The 16,156-nt window shown below is 38.5% G+C and overlaps 1 protein-coding gene across 1 annotated transcript in view; it reads left to right on the top strand.

Moving 5' to 3' along the window:
* Positions 1–16,156, top strand: part of ANLN (anillin, actin binding protein) — a 48,707-nt gene that overhangs the window by 13,274 nt on the left and 19,277 nt on the right. The window contains 10 exon segments of the mRNA XM_058724603.1: positions 58–443; positions 2,056–2,308; positions 5,269–5,453; positions 5,732–5,839; positions 8,857–8,983; positions 12,292–12,402; positions 13,477–13,715; positions 14,425–14,570; positions 14,777–14,924; positions 15,549–15,684. Of these exon segments, the coding sequence (XP_058580586.1) occupies positions 58–443; positions 2,056–2,308; positions 5,269–5,453; positions 5,732–5,839; positions 8,857–8,983; positions 12,292–12,402; positions 13,477–13,715; positions 14,425–14,570; positions 14,777–14,924; positions 15,549–15,684 (1,839 nt within the window).

Here is a 16,156-nt window from a genome sequence, read left to right as displayed (position 1 = left end):
ACACGTATGCGTCACGCTTGAACATGGGTCTTACTCTTTTTCTGAAAACATTTTCAGACGAGATACCCGAAAGCTCACTCATGTCACCAATGCCATCAGAGGGAAGGGCTGCCTCGCCTCCCAAACCACCCCCTGCAGATGCCTCGGCAACTCCAGTTGGTAGAAGGGGCCGTCTGGCCAACCTTGCCGCAACTATTTGCTCGTGGGAAGATGATGTAAATTACTCATCTGCAAAGCAAAACAGTGCACAAGAACAGCCTGGTACCACTTGTTTATCCAAATTTTCCTCTGCAAGTGGAGCATCTGCTAGGATCAATAGCAGCAGTGTCAAGCAGGAAGCTGCATGCTGTTCCCAAAGGGATGGTGAGGCCTCTTTGAATAAAGCTCCGTCCTCGAGTGCTGTGGGTGCATCTTTGAATGATGCTACAGTTTCCAGCTCTGTGGTAAGTCATGCAGTATCAGTCTTGGGAAACCTTTTCTTTTTGGTTATGAGTGATAATGTGTATGTGTGTGTAGGTATGTATCATATATACATGGTGTTTGTATGTATTTTTAGAAATTGGGGGCGTAGAAAGTAAAAATCCTAAATTTGGTAGCCTATACCAAATAAATTAGTAATTGACAACTAAATTACACTAAGTTCATACAATTCCAAGGTATATAATAATAATGGAATGATGGAGCCTCTTCTTAGTCAGCAGGGAGAGCAACTGATAATTATTTTCTCTGCAGAATGCTTTATGTATGTGTATAAATATAAGATATCAAATTTCTCTGAAGGGACATTTAATAAACTAGTAGCTAAAGTTGCCTTCCAAAGGCATTTGCTGAACAAGATTGTCAAGGGTGGGTATGATAATTTTACCATATATTCTTTTGAAATGTTTGAAAGTTTTCCCTTGCACATGAATTACATCAACAGCTTTCAAAAACAATCTTAAAAAACAGAAAAGCAAAAGAGTAGTATGTTTCTGTGCATTGTTTTTAAATGTAGAGCCAGGTTTGGGAATTTGATAGAGTTGCATTCAACCCAAGCTCTGCCACGTAATTGAAAATGTGGCTTTAGACATTAATCTTGTAAAACCTTATTTTCCCATCTGTAAAATGGGAAAGAAAGGGTTATTGGGAAGATTAAATGAGACAACGTGTATAAAACCCACAGCAAAGTGCTTTGCATAAAGCACTTAATATGTTATAGTTAGCCATCAAATACATATGATTTTGTTAAATTAATACTGACTTAATTAAAATACCAAAAATATGCAATGTGCTCTAATATGCTTAACATTTATTAAAGGTGCTAGTGAGATAATATAAAAGAAATTGTTTTTTAAAATAGGGAGTGACCTTATCCCTTACATGAAATTATTCCTCAATATATTATGCAGACTAAATTATATATTATAATTTAAAGAGTACCATTTTCTAGGGGCGCCTGGGTGGCGCAGTCGGTTAAGCGTCCGACTTCAGCCAGGTCACGATCTCGCAGTCCGTGAGTTCGAGCCCCGCGTCAGGCTCTGGGCCGATGGCTCGGAGCCTGGAGCCTGCTTCCGATTCTGTGTCTCCCTCTCTCTCTGCCCCTCCCCCGTTCATGCTCTGTCTCTCTCTGTCCCAAAAATAAATTAAAAACGTTGAAAAAAAAAAAAAAAAAGAGTACCATTTTCTTCTTTTTTAAATTCTTTTTACATGTTTTGAGAGAAAGAGAAAGCATAAGAAGGGGAGAGGCAGAGAGAGAGGGAGAGAGAATCCCAAGCAGGCTCTGCACTGTTAGCACGGAGACTGACTTGGGGCTCGAACTCACGAACCGTGAGATCATGACCTGAGCTGAAATCAAGAGTCATTTAACTGGCTGAGCCACCCAGGCACCCCAAATAGTAGCATTTTCTAAGTTGATTTTTTGTCAAACCTTTCAAAATGGTTTGATCTATTAGGGGGAAAAATTGTTTTTCATAAGTTTACTTAAAGGCTACTAAGCAAATAGAATTTAACTTGTTTTAAGTCTACCTTTAGATATTATGAATATTGTTATTTACCCTAAGTGTTATCATGTTTCAGAAAGCTGCTTCTTCCCCAGTGAAATCTTCTACTGTATCCCTTGCTGAAGCTAAAAATTGTGAGGTACAAAATCCTGAGCTACTTCACAAAACTCCTGTTAGTCTCCTGAAAACAGAGGTATCGAAACCAACTGGGAAGTCAACCGTATCCCAGACAGTTGGGCCCAAAGAAGAATTAAATAGAGAAATATGTCGGCAGTCTCAATCTAAAGACAAATCTGCAACACCAGGTTATGTATCTTTTTAAAAATCTAGTTACTGCTGACTGTTTTCAGAATGTCTGTTCTCAGCGTTTTAGGTGTCGAGTCATGAATTGTATGTTCGTGGTTTGCCATGGCAAGTGTCTGAATGTATAAAATGGAACTTCTTCAAATTCAGCTCTAACTCATTGAATGAATATTCATTAGTGTAGACTTGTCCAGTTACTGGTCAAAGTATGTAACTTGTTACATTTTAACAACTTAGACATGGTTTTTTTCTAGAATGACCATGTAGTTTCTTTCTTCCATACTTTTTGATGGAGACAAAGCGTATAGAACTGGAAATCACATTTTAAGGGCATAATGGAGAAACATTCTTAAAACCAAGTGTGCAGAGCAATGCTTTCCAAACTTAAATATGAAGGCACCCCTGATAGCAAAGGAAAATGAGGTGTATACAAATGACTCCACTCCTAATTATATTTGTATGTGGTTATATTGTGTGTGAGTATATACATGTGGAAGTTCGAAATTCCCTATAGTAAATTGATGTTCCTAGAAATCCGTATTTATCTTGTGGGGGCTTAAACCTTCTGGCATACCCCCACATGCTGTTGGTTGAGAAACCCAGGACTGGGGCGCCTGGGTGGCGCAGTCGGTTACGCGTCCGACTTCAGCCAGGTCACGATCTCGCGGTCCGTGAGTTCGAGCCCCGCGTCGGGCTCTGGGCTGATGGCTCGGAGCCTGGAGCCTGTTTCCGATTCTGTGTCTCCCTCTCTCTCTGCCCCTCCCCCGTTCATGCTCTGTCTCTCTCTGTCCAAAAAATAAATAAAAAAACGTTGAAAAAAAAATTAAAAAAAAAAAAAAAAAAAGAAACCCAGGACTAAAAAGCGTGGTTCAAATATATAGAGATATAATTTACTTTGAACAATATTCTTTTCCATTAGAATTGCTTTTGGAAAGACTTTCAGTTCAAAATTTTAACTTCTTAAAAATACAATCTCTCGGAAACAGTAGTTCATTATAAAAGAGAAGTAGAGAGAGATAACAGTGGGAATCCATTAGTTATGGGCTAGGAAAGCAGTAGTCAGTTTCCAGAGGAGCTGAAATGAGAATTTGAAGCAATAGCAAAATCCCCACATGGAACAGAACTAGTTATCCCCAATTTTCTGAAGACTTATGGCATAGATAAGAAGCCTTTTTTTTAATTATTATTATTCTTGGCTATTGGATATGCCCAGAATTTATTATCAGGCCTCAGAGATATTTAATTTACATGTTTCTTTGTCTTCTTAGTGGATTTTGTTTAAAATGTTTTTTTTTAATGTTTATTTGTTTTTACAGAGAGAGTGAGAAAGAGAGTGTGTGCACATGCGCATGAGCAGGGGAGGGCAGAGAGAGAGGGAGACACAGAATCTGAAGCAGGCTTCAGGCTCTGAGCTGTCAGCACAGAGCCTGACTCAGGGCTCAAACTCACGAGCCACGAGATCATGACCCGAGCCGAAGTCAGATGCTTAACTGAGCCACCCAGGCACACCTATTCTTAGTGGTTTTAGTTAGAGATAATGGTGTGAAGTGACATGTGGAGTCTTGGGTCAAATTGTGCCCTTTACCTGTTTTTGCAAATAAAGTTTTATTGGAACATAGCCATGCCCATTTATTTACATGTTGTCTGTGGCTGCTTTCATGCTTCAGTGCAGAGTTGAGTAGTTATGACAGTGGCCAAATGGGCCTGCAAAGCCCAAAATATTTACTATCTGGCCTTTTGTAGGAAAATGCTGATTTCTGATAGAGATAAGCCTCTTTTCATATAGTACAACCCTATCATCTTCATGATGGGGGTGGTATATATCCCATTTGTTCTACTTTTCTTTTTTTAAAGTTTATTTATTTATTTTGAGAGTGGGGGGAGAGAGAGAGAGAAAGAGAGAGAGATTAAGTGGGGGAGGGGCAGAGAGAAGGGGGACAGAGGATCCAAAGTGGGTTATGCTGATAGCAGAGTGCCCGCTGATAGCAGGGAGCCCCATGTGGGGCTAGAACTCATGAACCTTGAGCCAAAGTCAGATGCTCAACCAACTGAGCCACCCAGGCACCCCCCATTTGTTCTACTTTAAATTTTTTTTTTTTTTAACATTTATTTTTGAGAGAGAGAGAGAGAGACAGAGCACAAGAGGGGGAGGGGCCGACAGAGAGGGAGACATAGAATCCGAAGCAGGCTCCAGGGTCAGGTCTGTCAGCATAGAGACCGATGTGGGGCTCGAACTCACGGACCATGAGATCATGACCTGAGCTGAAGTCAGACACTCAACCGACTGAGCCACCCAGGCGCCCCTCATTTGTTCTACTTTAAATGTACTTCATACTATTTCAAAGGAATACTGGTTTAAGACTTTATAGATTGAAGACATCCCTTGATAAAGTGAATGATCTCTAATTTTTCTTTTGGGAGAGAAGGATTTAATCCCTGGATTTTAGTATATTAGACTTGCTAAAAGCAAGATGAAATACATTGGGCTATAGAAATATAAGTAGTTGGGTGATCATGGCTCGGGCACTTGGTGGTCAGGGAGTGCTATTAATAAACACACTGTGAATCTCCAATCCTTTAGGATTATTTCCAGTTCTGATTATGTAGTTGAAAGGTTTTCTAACTCCCACTGCTCTCTTACTCTACCTCACCCCCCCTTTTTTTTAGAGAGAGAGTATGCTCAACCCACTGAGCCACCCAGTCTACCAGAGCGCCCCATCACTCTATCTTTTAAAATTTTTTTAATTCTTCTTTCTTTTTTAAGGAACAAAATCTTATAAATTTTAGGACTTTGAATTAAATAGAATCGTATGGTAAATTTCTTTTTTAAAGCTATTTTCCTACTGTTTACTTTCCCAATGAGTATTCTAAATAGAATGAAAGCATTTTAGAGCCATTACTGGATTTTAGAACTTTTTCAATAGAAATGATAATTGTTATTTCTTCTAAATGGCCTCCAAAATGTGTGTGTTTTCTGTACGAGGAGCAGGAATTAAGCCTTTCCTGGAGCGCTTTGGAGAGCGTTGTCAAGAACACAGCAAACAAAGTCCTGCTCGGAGCACACCCCAAAGAACCCCCATTATCACTCCAAATACAAGGGCCATCCAAGAAAGATTATTCAAGCAAAACACATCTTCATCTACTACTCATTTGGCACAACAGCTCAAGCAGGTCTGGCTTACTGCTTTTAACACTATTCATCATGTGGTCTCGACATAGGACCTAGAAATCCAATTATGAATGCTGATACCAGTCTTTTGACTGAGATAAATAGCATCGTGATTCTTTGTATCACTTATTTCAAGTTAGAAATACTTTGTCTTGTATTCCATGAATATTGTGAATTTTTTACCCTTAAAACTGAAGACAAGCAAAGTTTAGTAATGTTTGTATATTATTCTTAAGCATACTATTGCTCTCGTATCAAATAGAGCTTTTGATTGTTTTAGGAACGTGAGAAAGAACTAGCATGTCTTCGTGGCCGATTTGACAAGGGCAATTTATGGAGTGCAGAAAAAGGCGAAAGCTCGAGAAGCAAACAACTAGAAACCAAACAGGTGGTGTAAACAAGAAATATGAAAGTGAACCTGGTACCAAAGCAGTGCTGGGATCTAACTTGGTTCTGTTTGGTTGTAAAACACTTCTTTATCCCGTCCCAATTTACTGTGCCACCTTCCACTCATAAACTCCTTCAGCATGCATTCCAACTCTGCTTTTCTCTTGTGATGTTTTCCCATTCAGTGGAACTCTTAACGTATTCACTGATGAGCTACCTAAAATCAAATTTTAAAACTTCTCATCATTCAATTTATTTCACATTTCTTTTAATATTCTACTTACATGCTGGTTCTAAAGTGTTTCTCAGAATCTACTTATTTTAGTACTGATTGTATACCCTCCCCACATACCACACTTTCAGACTATCCATAATCCTTTTCAGTCACCAATTATGTCCCAAATTTCTGTTTATTCCTATATTACCTGCTGTCAAATTTCATTAATCAGCCTTCAACCAAGTCCCTTAGTGTAAATTATTTTCTGCTTCATTTACATGCCTACTTGTACAAAATACTGTATTAGGATATACTTTTCAGCTAAAAATAATAGAATTATATTTAAAGTGGGTACCAGTAGAAATAGAACTATACATTTAACCAGTATACTTTGACAAAGATCTATTTAATTGATTTTGTTTTACTAGTTCTCTTGATTAACAAATCATGTTTCCCAGGGTTCTGACCTAACCCTGTTTTCTCCTCATTTGCCCTGGGGCTTCTCTTCTCTGTCCTCATGTTTAGCTTCAGCCAAGCACACAAATGCTAAGGTGCTTAGCTATGCTGTGTTCACCTCTCTCCTGAACTCCTGGCCTGGCTAGCTAGTGTATTTCTCTCTGTTTTGCAGAAGTATATTCTCCATGGAGTCTCTGTTTTCACCTAGGTCTTTGTTCTATACCTCATCAGCTAAAACAGTCTGGGAGTTCTTCCTTGGCTCCTTCCTTTTATTACTGTGTCTTCCCACCTCCTCTTATTACTATATCTTCCCCTAGCATGCGCACACACACACACACACACACACACACACACACACACACACAAACACATACACATCATTGGATGTTTTCTAAATATGTCACAAGCTGCCTGTCCTCTCTGTTTTCCTCTGCCGTTACCTTAATCACTTCCAGAACTTTGTATTGAAAACCCTGCTTCTAGTCTGGCTGTTTTCCTGTCCACCTTACCCACTGCTGCCAGGGAAATAGTCTTATAAAGCAGATATTTGTGTATTCACTTCCTTAAAATCCTGGAAAGTTTTCCATAGCTATCATCAGAAAATGTCTCAAGTGCTTGGCTTGACATCCAGAATCATTCAGAATCTGGCTCCTCACTGCTCCTCCACACGTGTGCTTCAGTCCTGTCATGTAGACTATTTGCAGTTTCTCAAATGTATCCACGTTTTCAGATCTCTTGGCCTTTGCCTTGCTGTTCTGTCCGCACAGAGTATCTCTGTGGTGAGCTCCTACTTCATTAGGAATAGGTCAAACTCTAGTCCCCTCTGGAAATCCTTGCTTGGCCCTTTTCCTAAGTGGCCCCTCTTTTTTTTCACCATGTCATCCTGTATTTACCTCGACTGGAATACTTATCTTCCTGTAATTGTTCTACCTTTGCTTTCCACCACTGTCCACAAGGACCTTATCCATCTTTATCTGTGTTTTTAGTGCTTGGATCACAGTAGGGGCTCAATAAATTTGTCCTTGAAGGAAGGAAGGAAGGAATGTGCTAATGCTTCCCATCCATATATAGCAACCATATATAAGCAAGCTTATCTGTCATCTTAAAACCAAAACTACTCTCCTGACCCCTGTTTACCCCCCCTTTCTTTGCCTCCTTTTCATTCGGACTTTTGTAAAAGAGTTATCTCTTGCTGCTTACAATTTTTTTTTTTTTTTGTAAGAGGCTACTGAGATCACCCAGGTGATGGCAGGTGTTGGACTGGAGAGGCAGGATGGTGAGTGCAGTGTAACCAGGGGGCGTGAGCCTAGAGGAGCAGGGGCAGGAGGAGAGGATTACTGAGACCTTGGAATTAGTGTTAGAGACTGGAGAGGGGCTGTCCCTCATGCCATCAGGGTCTAGGGGAGAGAACCACCTTTATTACAGAATATTGTAGGGAAGTCCTGCCTTCACAAGAGAGCCAGGTCTGCAGCACAGCATTCGATAGTTTACCCTGTGTTCGTGCATCAAAAGCTTCTTCTAATTCGAGAGACAACACGGTCTGAAATTACATCGGGAATAAGAATGTGTAGGTTTGTAAACTGGCCCTGCCAGTTACTAGCCGAGTGTGCAAGTTGCTGAACTCGTCTGCGTCTCGGTCTTCTCATCTGTAAAATGGAGGTAGTAGCACCTAACTTACAGGGTTATTGGGAGGACTCAGGGAGGCAATGCCAAGTGCTTGGGAAGGTGACTGGCACAAATGAGGCTCTACTAAGCATTGGTTGCTGTTATTCTTATTCTTACTTGATTATTTCTACTATTGCTTTAATCATAAAGCCTTTTCCGAAACAAACAATCAATGTTTCTCTTCCATTGCCTTTATAAATGATTAAAAAAAGACTCAGAGGGATTTCCTGTTTTTTCTTTTTCTTTCCTTCTTTTCAGATCTGTTTTTGGTTCTTTGTTTTCCTGGCCTTTTACTCCTGAGTAACCGTTTAGGGGAATCCTAATGCAGGAACTGTCAGTAGATTTTATAGGTGTGGGAGGAGATAAGTGACATATGGGGAATTACTTTTCTCTGTGTGGATTTCACTTAAATCAGTTTGTCTAAAACTACTCTGATGTGAATTTTCATTCCTGCCTCCTAGTCTGTTAAAAGTTGTACGTACTGGGAATTACTAAGAGTAATGAACCAGCACTGAGGGCTTCTTGTGATCTAAACATGGCTGCGACCTTTCACATACATTGTTTTGTTCTGAGGAAGCTTATATAAAAGAATGATTCGTGTTTGTTTCATTTAATAACATGTAAAAATAGACAGAAAATCTATAGTTTTGAGAAATAAAATCTTCATTTCCTTTCTGCAGGAAATTCACTGTCAGAACACTCCCCTCAAAAAACACCAAGCTGTTTCAAATACCCCATCGCTTCCAGTAACGGAAAAGGTGACAGAAAATCAAACACCAGGAAAACCTTCCAGCACAGAACCTACAGGTCAGCATTTTCCACTTCTGCTCCACTTATATGTAGCTTTCAGTCTACTGGAGTTTTGGAAATTGCATTGGAAAGCGGAAATACTGCTTCAATGTAAAAAGATAGATTAATGTCTTTATTTCTACTCATTCTTTAAAGTTCAGCCATGCAATATGCTTCTTCCATAGTTCTCTCTCCAGACTCAGGACTCATGCTCTTGATGGGAGGATAAATTACTACCACTCTTTTTTTTTTTTGAGAAAGATTCAGTAATATCTGTTGAATTGTAAAGTGTGCATGCTCTTTAATTTAGCTCTTCTACAAGTGTTTCTACAAGTTGACTTCTTAAAACTAGTGTGCAAAGATGTATATACAAAGAGATGAAATGTAGCACTGTTAGTAATAAGGTGTAAATGACCTCAATGTCCATCAGTAGCAAACTGTTTAAATAAATTATGCTAAATCCATGTCCTCAAATATTATGTAGCTGCTTAAAAGAATACGATAGCTTTGTATGTAATGACATTTAATATGTCAGAGACACTTAAACATTTTAGTTTTTTTTTTAAGTCTGGTGAAAAACACGTTACTAAAATTCACCATCCTAACAGTTTTTAAGTAGTAGTAGTTTTAAGTATATTCACATCGTTGCAGAACAGATCTCCAGAACCTTTTCATCTTGTAGAACTGAAACTGTACCCATTAAACAGCAACTCTCCATTTCTTCCTCTCTGCAGCCCTCGGTAGCCACCATTCTGCTTTCTGTCTCTATGAATTTGACTACTTTAGAAACGTCCTATAAGTGGAATCATATAGTATTTTTCTTTTTGTAACTAGCTTATTTAATTTAGCTTAATGTCCTCAAGGTTTATCCATGTTGTAACTTGTGACAGCATTTCCTTCCTTTTTAAGGCTGAATAGTACTCCATTGTGTATATGTACCTTTTGTTTATCCATTGTCTATCAATGGGTATTTTGGTCGCTTCCATCTCTTGGTTATTGTGAATAGTGCCAGGTATGCAAATTTCTCCTTGAGACCCTGCTTGGAATTCTTTTGATATATACCCAGAAGTGGGATTGCTAGATCATATAGTGGATCTATTTTAAGTATTTTGAGGAATAATTATACTATTTTCTGTGGCAGTCACACCATTTTACAATCTTACCAACACTGCACAAGGATTCCAATTTTCCCGCATCCTTGCCAACACTTGTTATTTTCTGTTTTTTTGTTTTGTTTGGTTTGGTTTTTTATAGTAGCCATCCTTTAGGGTGTGAGGTGATAGCTCATTGTGATTTTGATTTCCATTTCTTTTATAATTAGTGGTGTTGAGCATCTTTTCATATGCTTGTTGGCTATTTGTATATCATCTTTGGAGAAATGTCTGTTCAAGTTCTTTGCTTATTTTCTAATGAGGGTATTTTATTTTTGTTGTTGAGTCATAGTTATATATTCCATATATTAACCTCTTATCAGATACACAATTTACAAATATCTTCCCCCATTCTGTAGGTTGACTTTTCTTTTTTTTTTTAATTTTTTTTTTTTTTTTTCAACATTTTTTATTTATTTTTGGGACAGAGAGAGACAGAGCATGAACGGGGGAGGGGCAGAGAGAGAGGGAGACACAGAATCGGAAACAGGCTCCAGGCTCCGAGCCATCAGCCCAGAGCCTGACGCAGGGCTCGAACTCACGGACCGCGAGATCGTGACCTGGCTGAAGTCGGACGCTTAACCGACTGCGCCACCCAGGCGCCCCCTGTAGGTTGACTTTTCAACTCTGTTGAATGTGTCCTTTGATGCACAAAAGTTTTTAAATTTGATGTAGTCCCATTTGTCTGCTTGTGCTTTTGTGGCCTGTGCTTTTGGTGTCACACCCAAGAAACTGACAAATCCATTGTCATGGATGTTTTCCTATGTTTAGGAGCTTTATGGTTTTGAGTCTTACAATTAAGTGTTTAATCCATTGTGAGATAATTTTGTATATGGTATCAGATAAGGTTCCAATTTCATTTTTTGCATGTACATATCGTTTTCCCAGCCTCATTTGTTGAAGAGACTGTCCTTTCCTCACTAAATCATCTTGGCAGCATTGTCAAAAATCATTTGACCATACATGTGAGGTTTTCTTTTGTGGCTCTCTGTTCTTGTTCCCTTGGTCTGTGTTTGTGCCATAGCGTTTTGATTACTATAGTTTTGTAATATGTTTTGAAATCTGGATACGTCAGTCTTCTAATTTTGTTCTTTTTCAAAGGTATTTTGTATATTCAAGATTTATTGAATTGAAGCTCCATACGAATTTTAGGATGGACTTTTCTGTTTCTCTAAAAAACGCTACTGGGATTTTGATGAGAATGCATTGAATCTGTAGATTGCTTTCAGTACTATTGACATCTTGACACTATTAAGTCTTCCAATCCATGATCATGGGATGTCTTTCCAGCTATTTGTGCCTTATTTAATGTTTTTAAGCAATGTTTCGCAGCTTTCAGTGGACAATTATGTCACCTCCTTGGTTAGGTTTTTTCCTAAGTATTTTATTCTTTTTGATGCTATTGTAAATGGGATTGTTTTCTCAATTTCCCTTTCAGATTTTTCTTTGTTAGTGTTCAGAAATGCAAGTGATTTTTGTGTGTTGATTTTATATCCTACATCTTTGCTTAATTTGCTTATTCTAACAGGATTTTTTGTGGAATGTTTATAGTGTTTTCTACATATAATATCCTATTATCTATAAACAGAGGTAATTTTACTTCTCCTTTTCAAATCTTGATGCTTTTTATTTCTTTTTCGTGCCTATTTTCTCTGACTAGGACTTCCAAAGCTATGCTGAATAGAAGTGGTGAGAGTGGGCATCCTTGTCTTGTTCCTGATCTTAAAGGAAAAGCTTTCGGTTTTTCACTACTTAGTATCATGTTAGCCAGTGGCTTTTCATTTGTGGCCTGTATTCTGTTGAGGTAGTTTCAGTTTCCTTCTATTGCTAGCTTATGAAGTGTTCTTATTGGCACTTTTTTCTAAAAAGTGAAAAATAAAATGCATGCATAGATGATGACCTTCTGATAAAACAAAAGGATATAACATTTGCATACATACAGGGGAACTGGAAGGACAAATAGCCTGGTAATATTGGTGTCCCCTTTCTCTTGTTGGGGAGGAAGAGAGATGGGAACGTTAAGAGAGGACAGTTGTCTTGGGGGATTCTCTATACATATTTAGATCTGAAATGCATAGTTTTATGATCAGAAAAAAGAATACAAAACATATCTCAACTGAAAAATTCTAGGTTCCTACATATAGTAATATGGTTTTTCTTAAAAATTTTTTTTAGGTTTCACTGAACATAAAATGACGAAGTCTAGCCCTTTGAAAATCACATTGTTTTTAGAAGAGGATAAGTCTTTAAAAGTAACATCAGACCCAAAGGTTGAGCAGCAGACTGGTTGGTTTTTATGCTTTATTTCCTATTAATTCTGAACTCACTATAAGATATAATATATTGGTAGAAGCACATATTCAAATATATAATGTTCTGTATTTCAAAATGTCTCATGATCTGTAATATTCTCTTTTTTTAAAGAATATTTTTAAGCTTATTTATTTTGAGAGAGACAGAGATAGGGTGAGCAGGGGAGGGGCGGAGAGAGAGGGAGAATCCCAAGCAGGCTCTATGCTGCCAGTGCAGAGATGTGGGGCTCAAACCCATGAAACTGTGGGATCATGTGTGACGTGAGCTGAAACCAAGTGTCAGACACTTAACCGACTGAGCCACCCAGGCGCTCCTCTTTCTCTCTCTTTTTAAAATTTTTTTAACATCTTTATTTATTTTTGAGAGAGAGAGAGGGAGAGAATGGGGGGTGGGGGGGTCAGGGAGACACAGAATCCAAAGTAGGCTCCAGGCTCTGAGCTGTCAGCATAGAGCCCAACATGGGGCTTGAACTCACAAACCACGAGTTTATAACCTGAGCTGAAGTCGGACACTTAACCGGCTGAGCCACCCAGGCACCCTTCTCTCTTTTTTTCACTAGGAAATATTCTAGCTTCCACAAAGAGATAGCACTGTTAACAGTTATCTTAGGTCACAGATCCCTGTGAAAATCTGATTAAAGCTATCACTCACTTTCATAGGGAAAGGAAATGTACTGCCCTTCCACACTCTTTATATACTGTTAGGGAGGTTAGTGGTTCTTGAAGGTTATTTGGGAACCCTGCCTTAAGTGCTGTTAATATTTTCCTATTATTGACAGCCACGTGAAAAGGCATTCCCCCAAAAACAAAAAGAGTTACTCGAAAGAACATTTTTTTGTAAGTCTGAAGTTTCTGGCTATTATCTTGTTGTTCGCATTCTTAGTTAATATTCTTTCTTAAATCCAAAGTGTTTAGTCAGCTTTTGGCAGTTCCAACTTTCACTGCTTTGCTGTTTATTTAGTAAGCCCGTGAACGTTAGGTCTGCTCTGCTATCCCTTTAATTCTTAAAGGTCTGAGTCACAGAATCACCTCCTGAAATCTTTTTCAGAAGTGGTACGTGAAACTGAGATGAGTGTGGATGATGACGATGATATCAATAGTTCAAAAGTAATTAATGACATCTTCAGTGATGTCCTGGTGGAAGGTGAGCTGGACATGGAAAAGAGCCAAGAGGAGATGGACCACGCAGAAGCAGAAAGCGCTGAAGAACAGGAAGATGCACTGAACATCTCCTCCATGTCTTTGCTTGCTCCGTTAGCACAGACCGTTGGTGTGGTAAGTCCGGAGGTAAGAAAAGATTAAATGTCAACAGGCCCGGGACACAAAGAAGCAGCAATCACGAGATGCCCTTTTGTTTGAGTTGGTACATGGGGATTTGGCACTCGGTAGCCAGGGGGATGCTGGAACTCTGACGTCAGTTCTCATAAAAGAGAGCTTAAAATGCTTCAGTGGTTTCCTGTGACCTTGGATAAAATGCAAACTGTGACATGGTTTAAAAGGTCAGACATTTGGGCTCAAATCCTGGCTCTGCCATTGGCTGTTTATTGGCCGGGTTATTTAACCTCTTTGCCACAGTTCCCTCACCTGTTAAGTGAGGTTAAAAGTAGTGCCTATATCATGGGGTTAATATGAATATTAAATCACTAGTATATTAGTACATAGCAGCAGACAGACAACTAACATTTATTGAGAGCCAATTATTGTTTTTAGCTATCACCCTAAATTGAATAGCTACAGTTTGAGAAATTGATTCAATTAGAAAAAGTTTTTAAGAGAGTTATAAGTGCAGGTTTTAGCTGTCTTTGAACTTTTATTCATTTACTATTTAGGGAACTTATTTTTTAGTTTGCCTTTGTTTTTATGATGCATCATAAATCAGTTGACTTATTGGATCTTCATTTCCTAATAATAGAGCATTTATTCAATTCCTCAGAGTTATCACTTAGAATCAGTGTCATTCATAAAACCTACTAATACCTGATGTGCTTCACTGCAGAGTTTAGTTTTCTCACCTCGATTGGAATTGAAAGATTCCAGTGTAAGTGATGAAAGTCCAAAGCCAGGGAAATTCCAAAGAACCCGTGTTCCTCGAGCTGAGTCAGGTGATAGCATTGGTTCTGAAGATCGTGATCTTCTTTATAGGTAAGCATGTTTTTCAAAAGGCATTCACTCACTAAGGGTCATAGTTTAGATTTATAACTTATAATGTTATTAATTCACCTGTATAAAACTTTGGAATGACTTTTGTCAGCCTCTCTTTTACCAAATGGCATTTTCCACATGTTCACAAAAAGAGAGTGCTCAACATGTTGCTGGATTTCTAATAGAGTATACCTTATTTCCTGAAGCATTGATGCGTACAGATCTCAAAGATTCAAAGAAACAGAACGTCCTTCAATAAAGCAAGTGATTGTTCGGAAGGAAGATGTTACTTCGAAGTTGGATGAGAAAAAGAATGCCTTTCCTGGTCAAGTGAACATCAAACAGAAAATGCAGGTATGTACTTCCGTGGAAAGGAGACTTGGAATGTTTTCTGTACTAGATCGTACACTCCTTAAGGACAAGGGCCCAGCCTTATTCGTCTCCGTACCCTGAGTGAGTAGAACAGTGTCTGACACACTGGAGTTCAGTAAATCACTCTTGAATTCATTGTAACTTGAGAAAGGTCCTCTTTGTTGGGCAGGTTGGAAGCTTGTTTGATATAGCTGAAACATTTAAACACGTTTGTCATAAATATCCTTAAAGTATAACTTTCATTTTGCTCTTAGAGGTTCTTTGATGCTAAGGAAGTCATGTACAACATACATGTAATTTAAATAAAATGAATCAGATAATTTCTACATCTTTACTTTGTCGAACATAGCCCCGAGTATAATTTTTATTCAGTGTGAGTTGAAAGTCTTTTCATAAGAATGTTTATAGTGTAATTTTTATAGCGTGTTGAATGTTTTTGGTGCATAGTCCAGACACTTGAACAGTGAAAGAATTTCATTTTGACTTCACTCTATGGATATTTTGGAAATTATCCAACAGGATTAGTTACAACTGAAGTTTTAAATAAAGTGAAAATGGTGATAAAAAAAATGTGAGTTCTTTTTCTCGTTTCTTTGGTTTCCCTAGGAACTCAATAATGAAATAAATTTGCAGCAGACAGTAATCTATCAAGCCAGCCAGGCTCTTAACTGCTGTGTTGATGAAGATCACGGAAAAGGGTCACTAGAAGAAGCTGAAGCAGAAAGACTTCTCCTCATTGCTAGTACGTGTGATACACCTGAAACCATTCCAACAGAATTCCAAATCAGGACTTATTTTGTCCAGGATAGTTAGAAATCTCTATTTTAAAGAAAGGGCTTTTTCTGTTTTAGTTGATCTGTGTTTCTGTTTGTTTCTTATAACATTTGTGAATACTCTACATGTAAAATAAAATGTAGCTTGCATGAAAGGTGAAAGGAATTGGAATGCAGTTGAAGAAATGCAGTTTTGAAGTATCCGGAAAATGAATATATGAATGTCTCTCTCTCTCTCTCTCTCTCTCTCTCTCTCTCTCTCTCTCTCTCTCGTCTGTGCACCTGGCTATCTACATGTAGCTAAAAAAGTCTGTGAACTTTGTTGTGTATGTGTAGTGGCAGATGACAGGGCATGTTAGGGTGGAGAGATTATACCATACAAGAAAACTGGCTGCAAGTTCAAGCATTAAATCATAAAGATTTGGTAGACGGATGAGCAGT

Source organism: Neofelis nebulosa, chromosome 4 (assembly GCF_028018385.1).
Source record: "Neofelis nebulosa isolate mNeoNeb1 chromosome 4, mNeoNeb1.pri, whole genome shotgun sequence".
In the NCBI taxonomy this organism is placed as follows: domain Eukaryota; kingdom Metazoa; phylum Chordata; class Mammalia; order Carnivora; family Felidae; genus Neofelis; species Neofelis nebulosa.
This window is presented reverse-complemented; position numbering and strand designations above follow the sequence as displayed.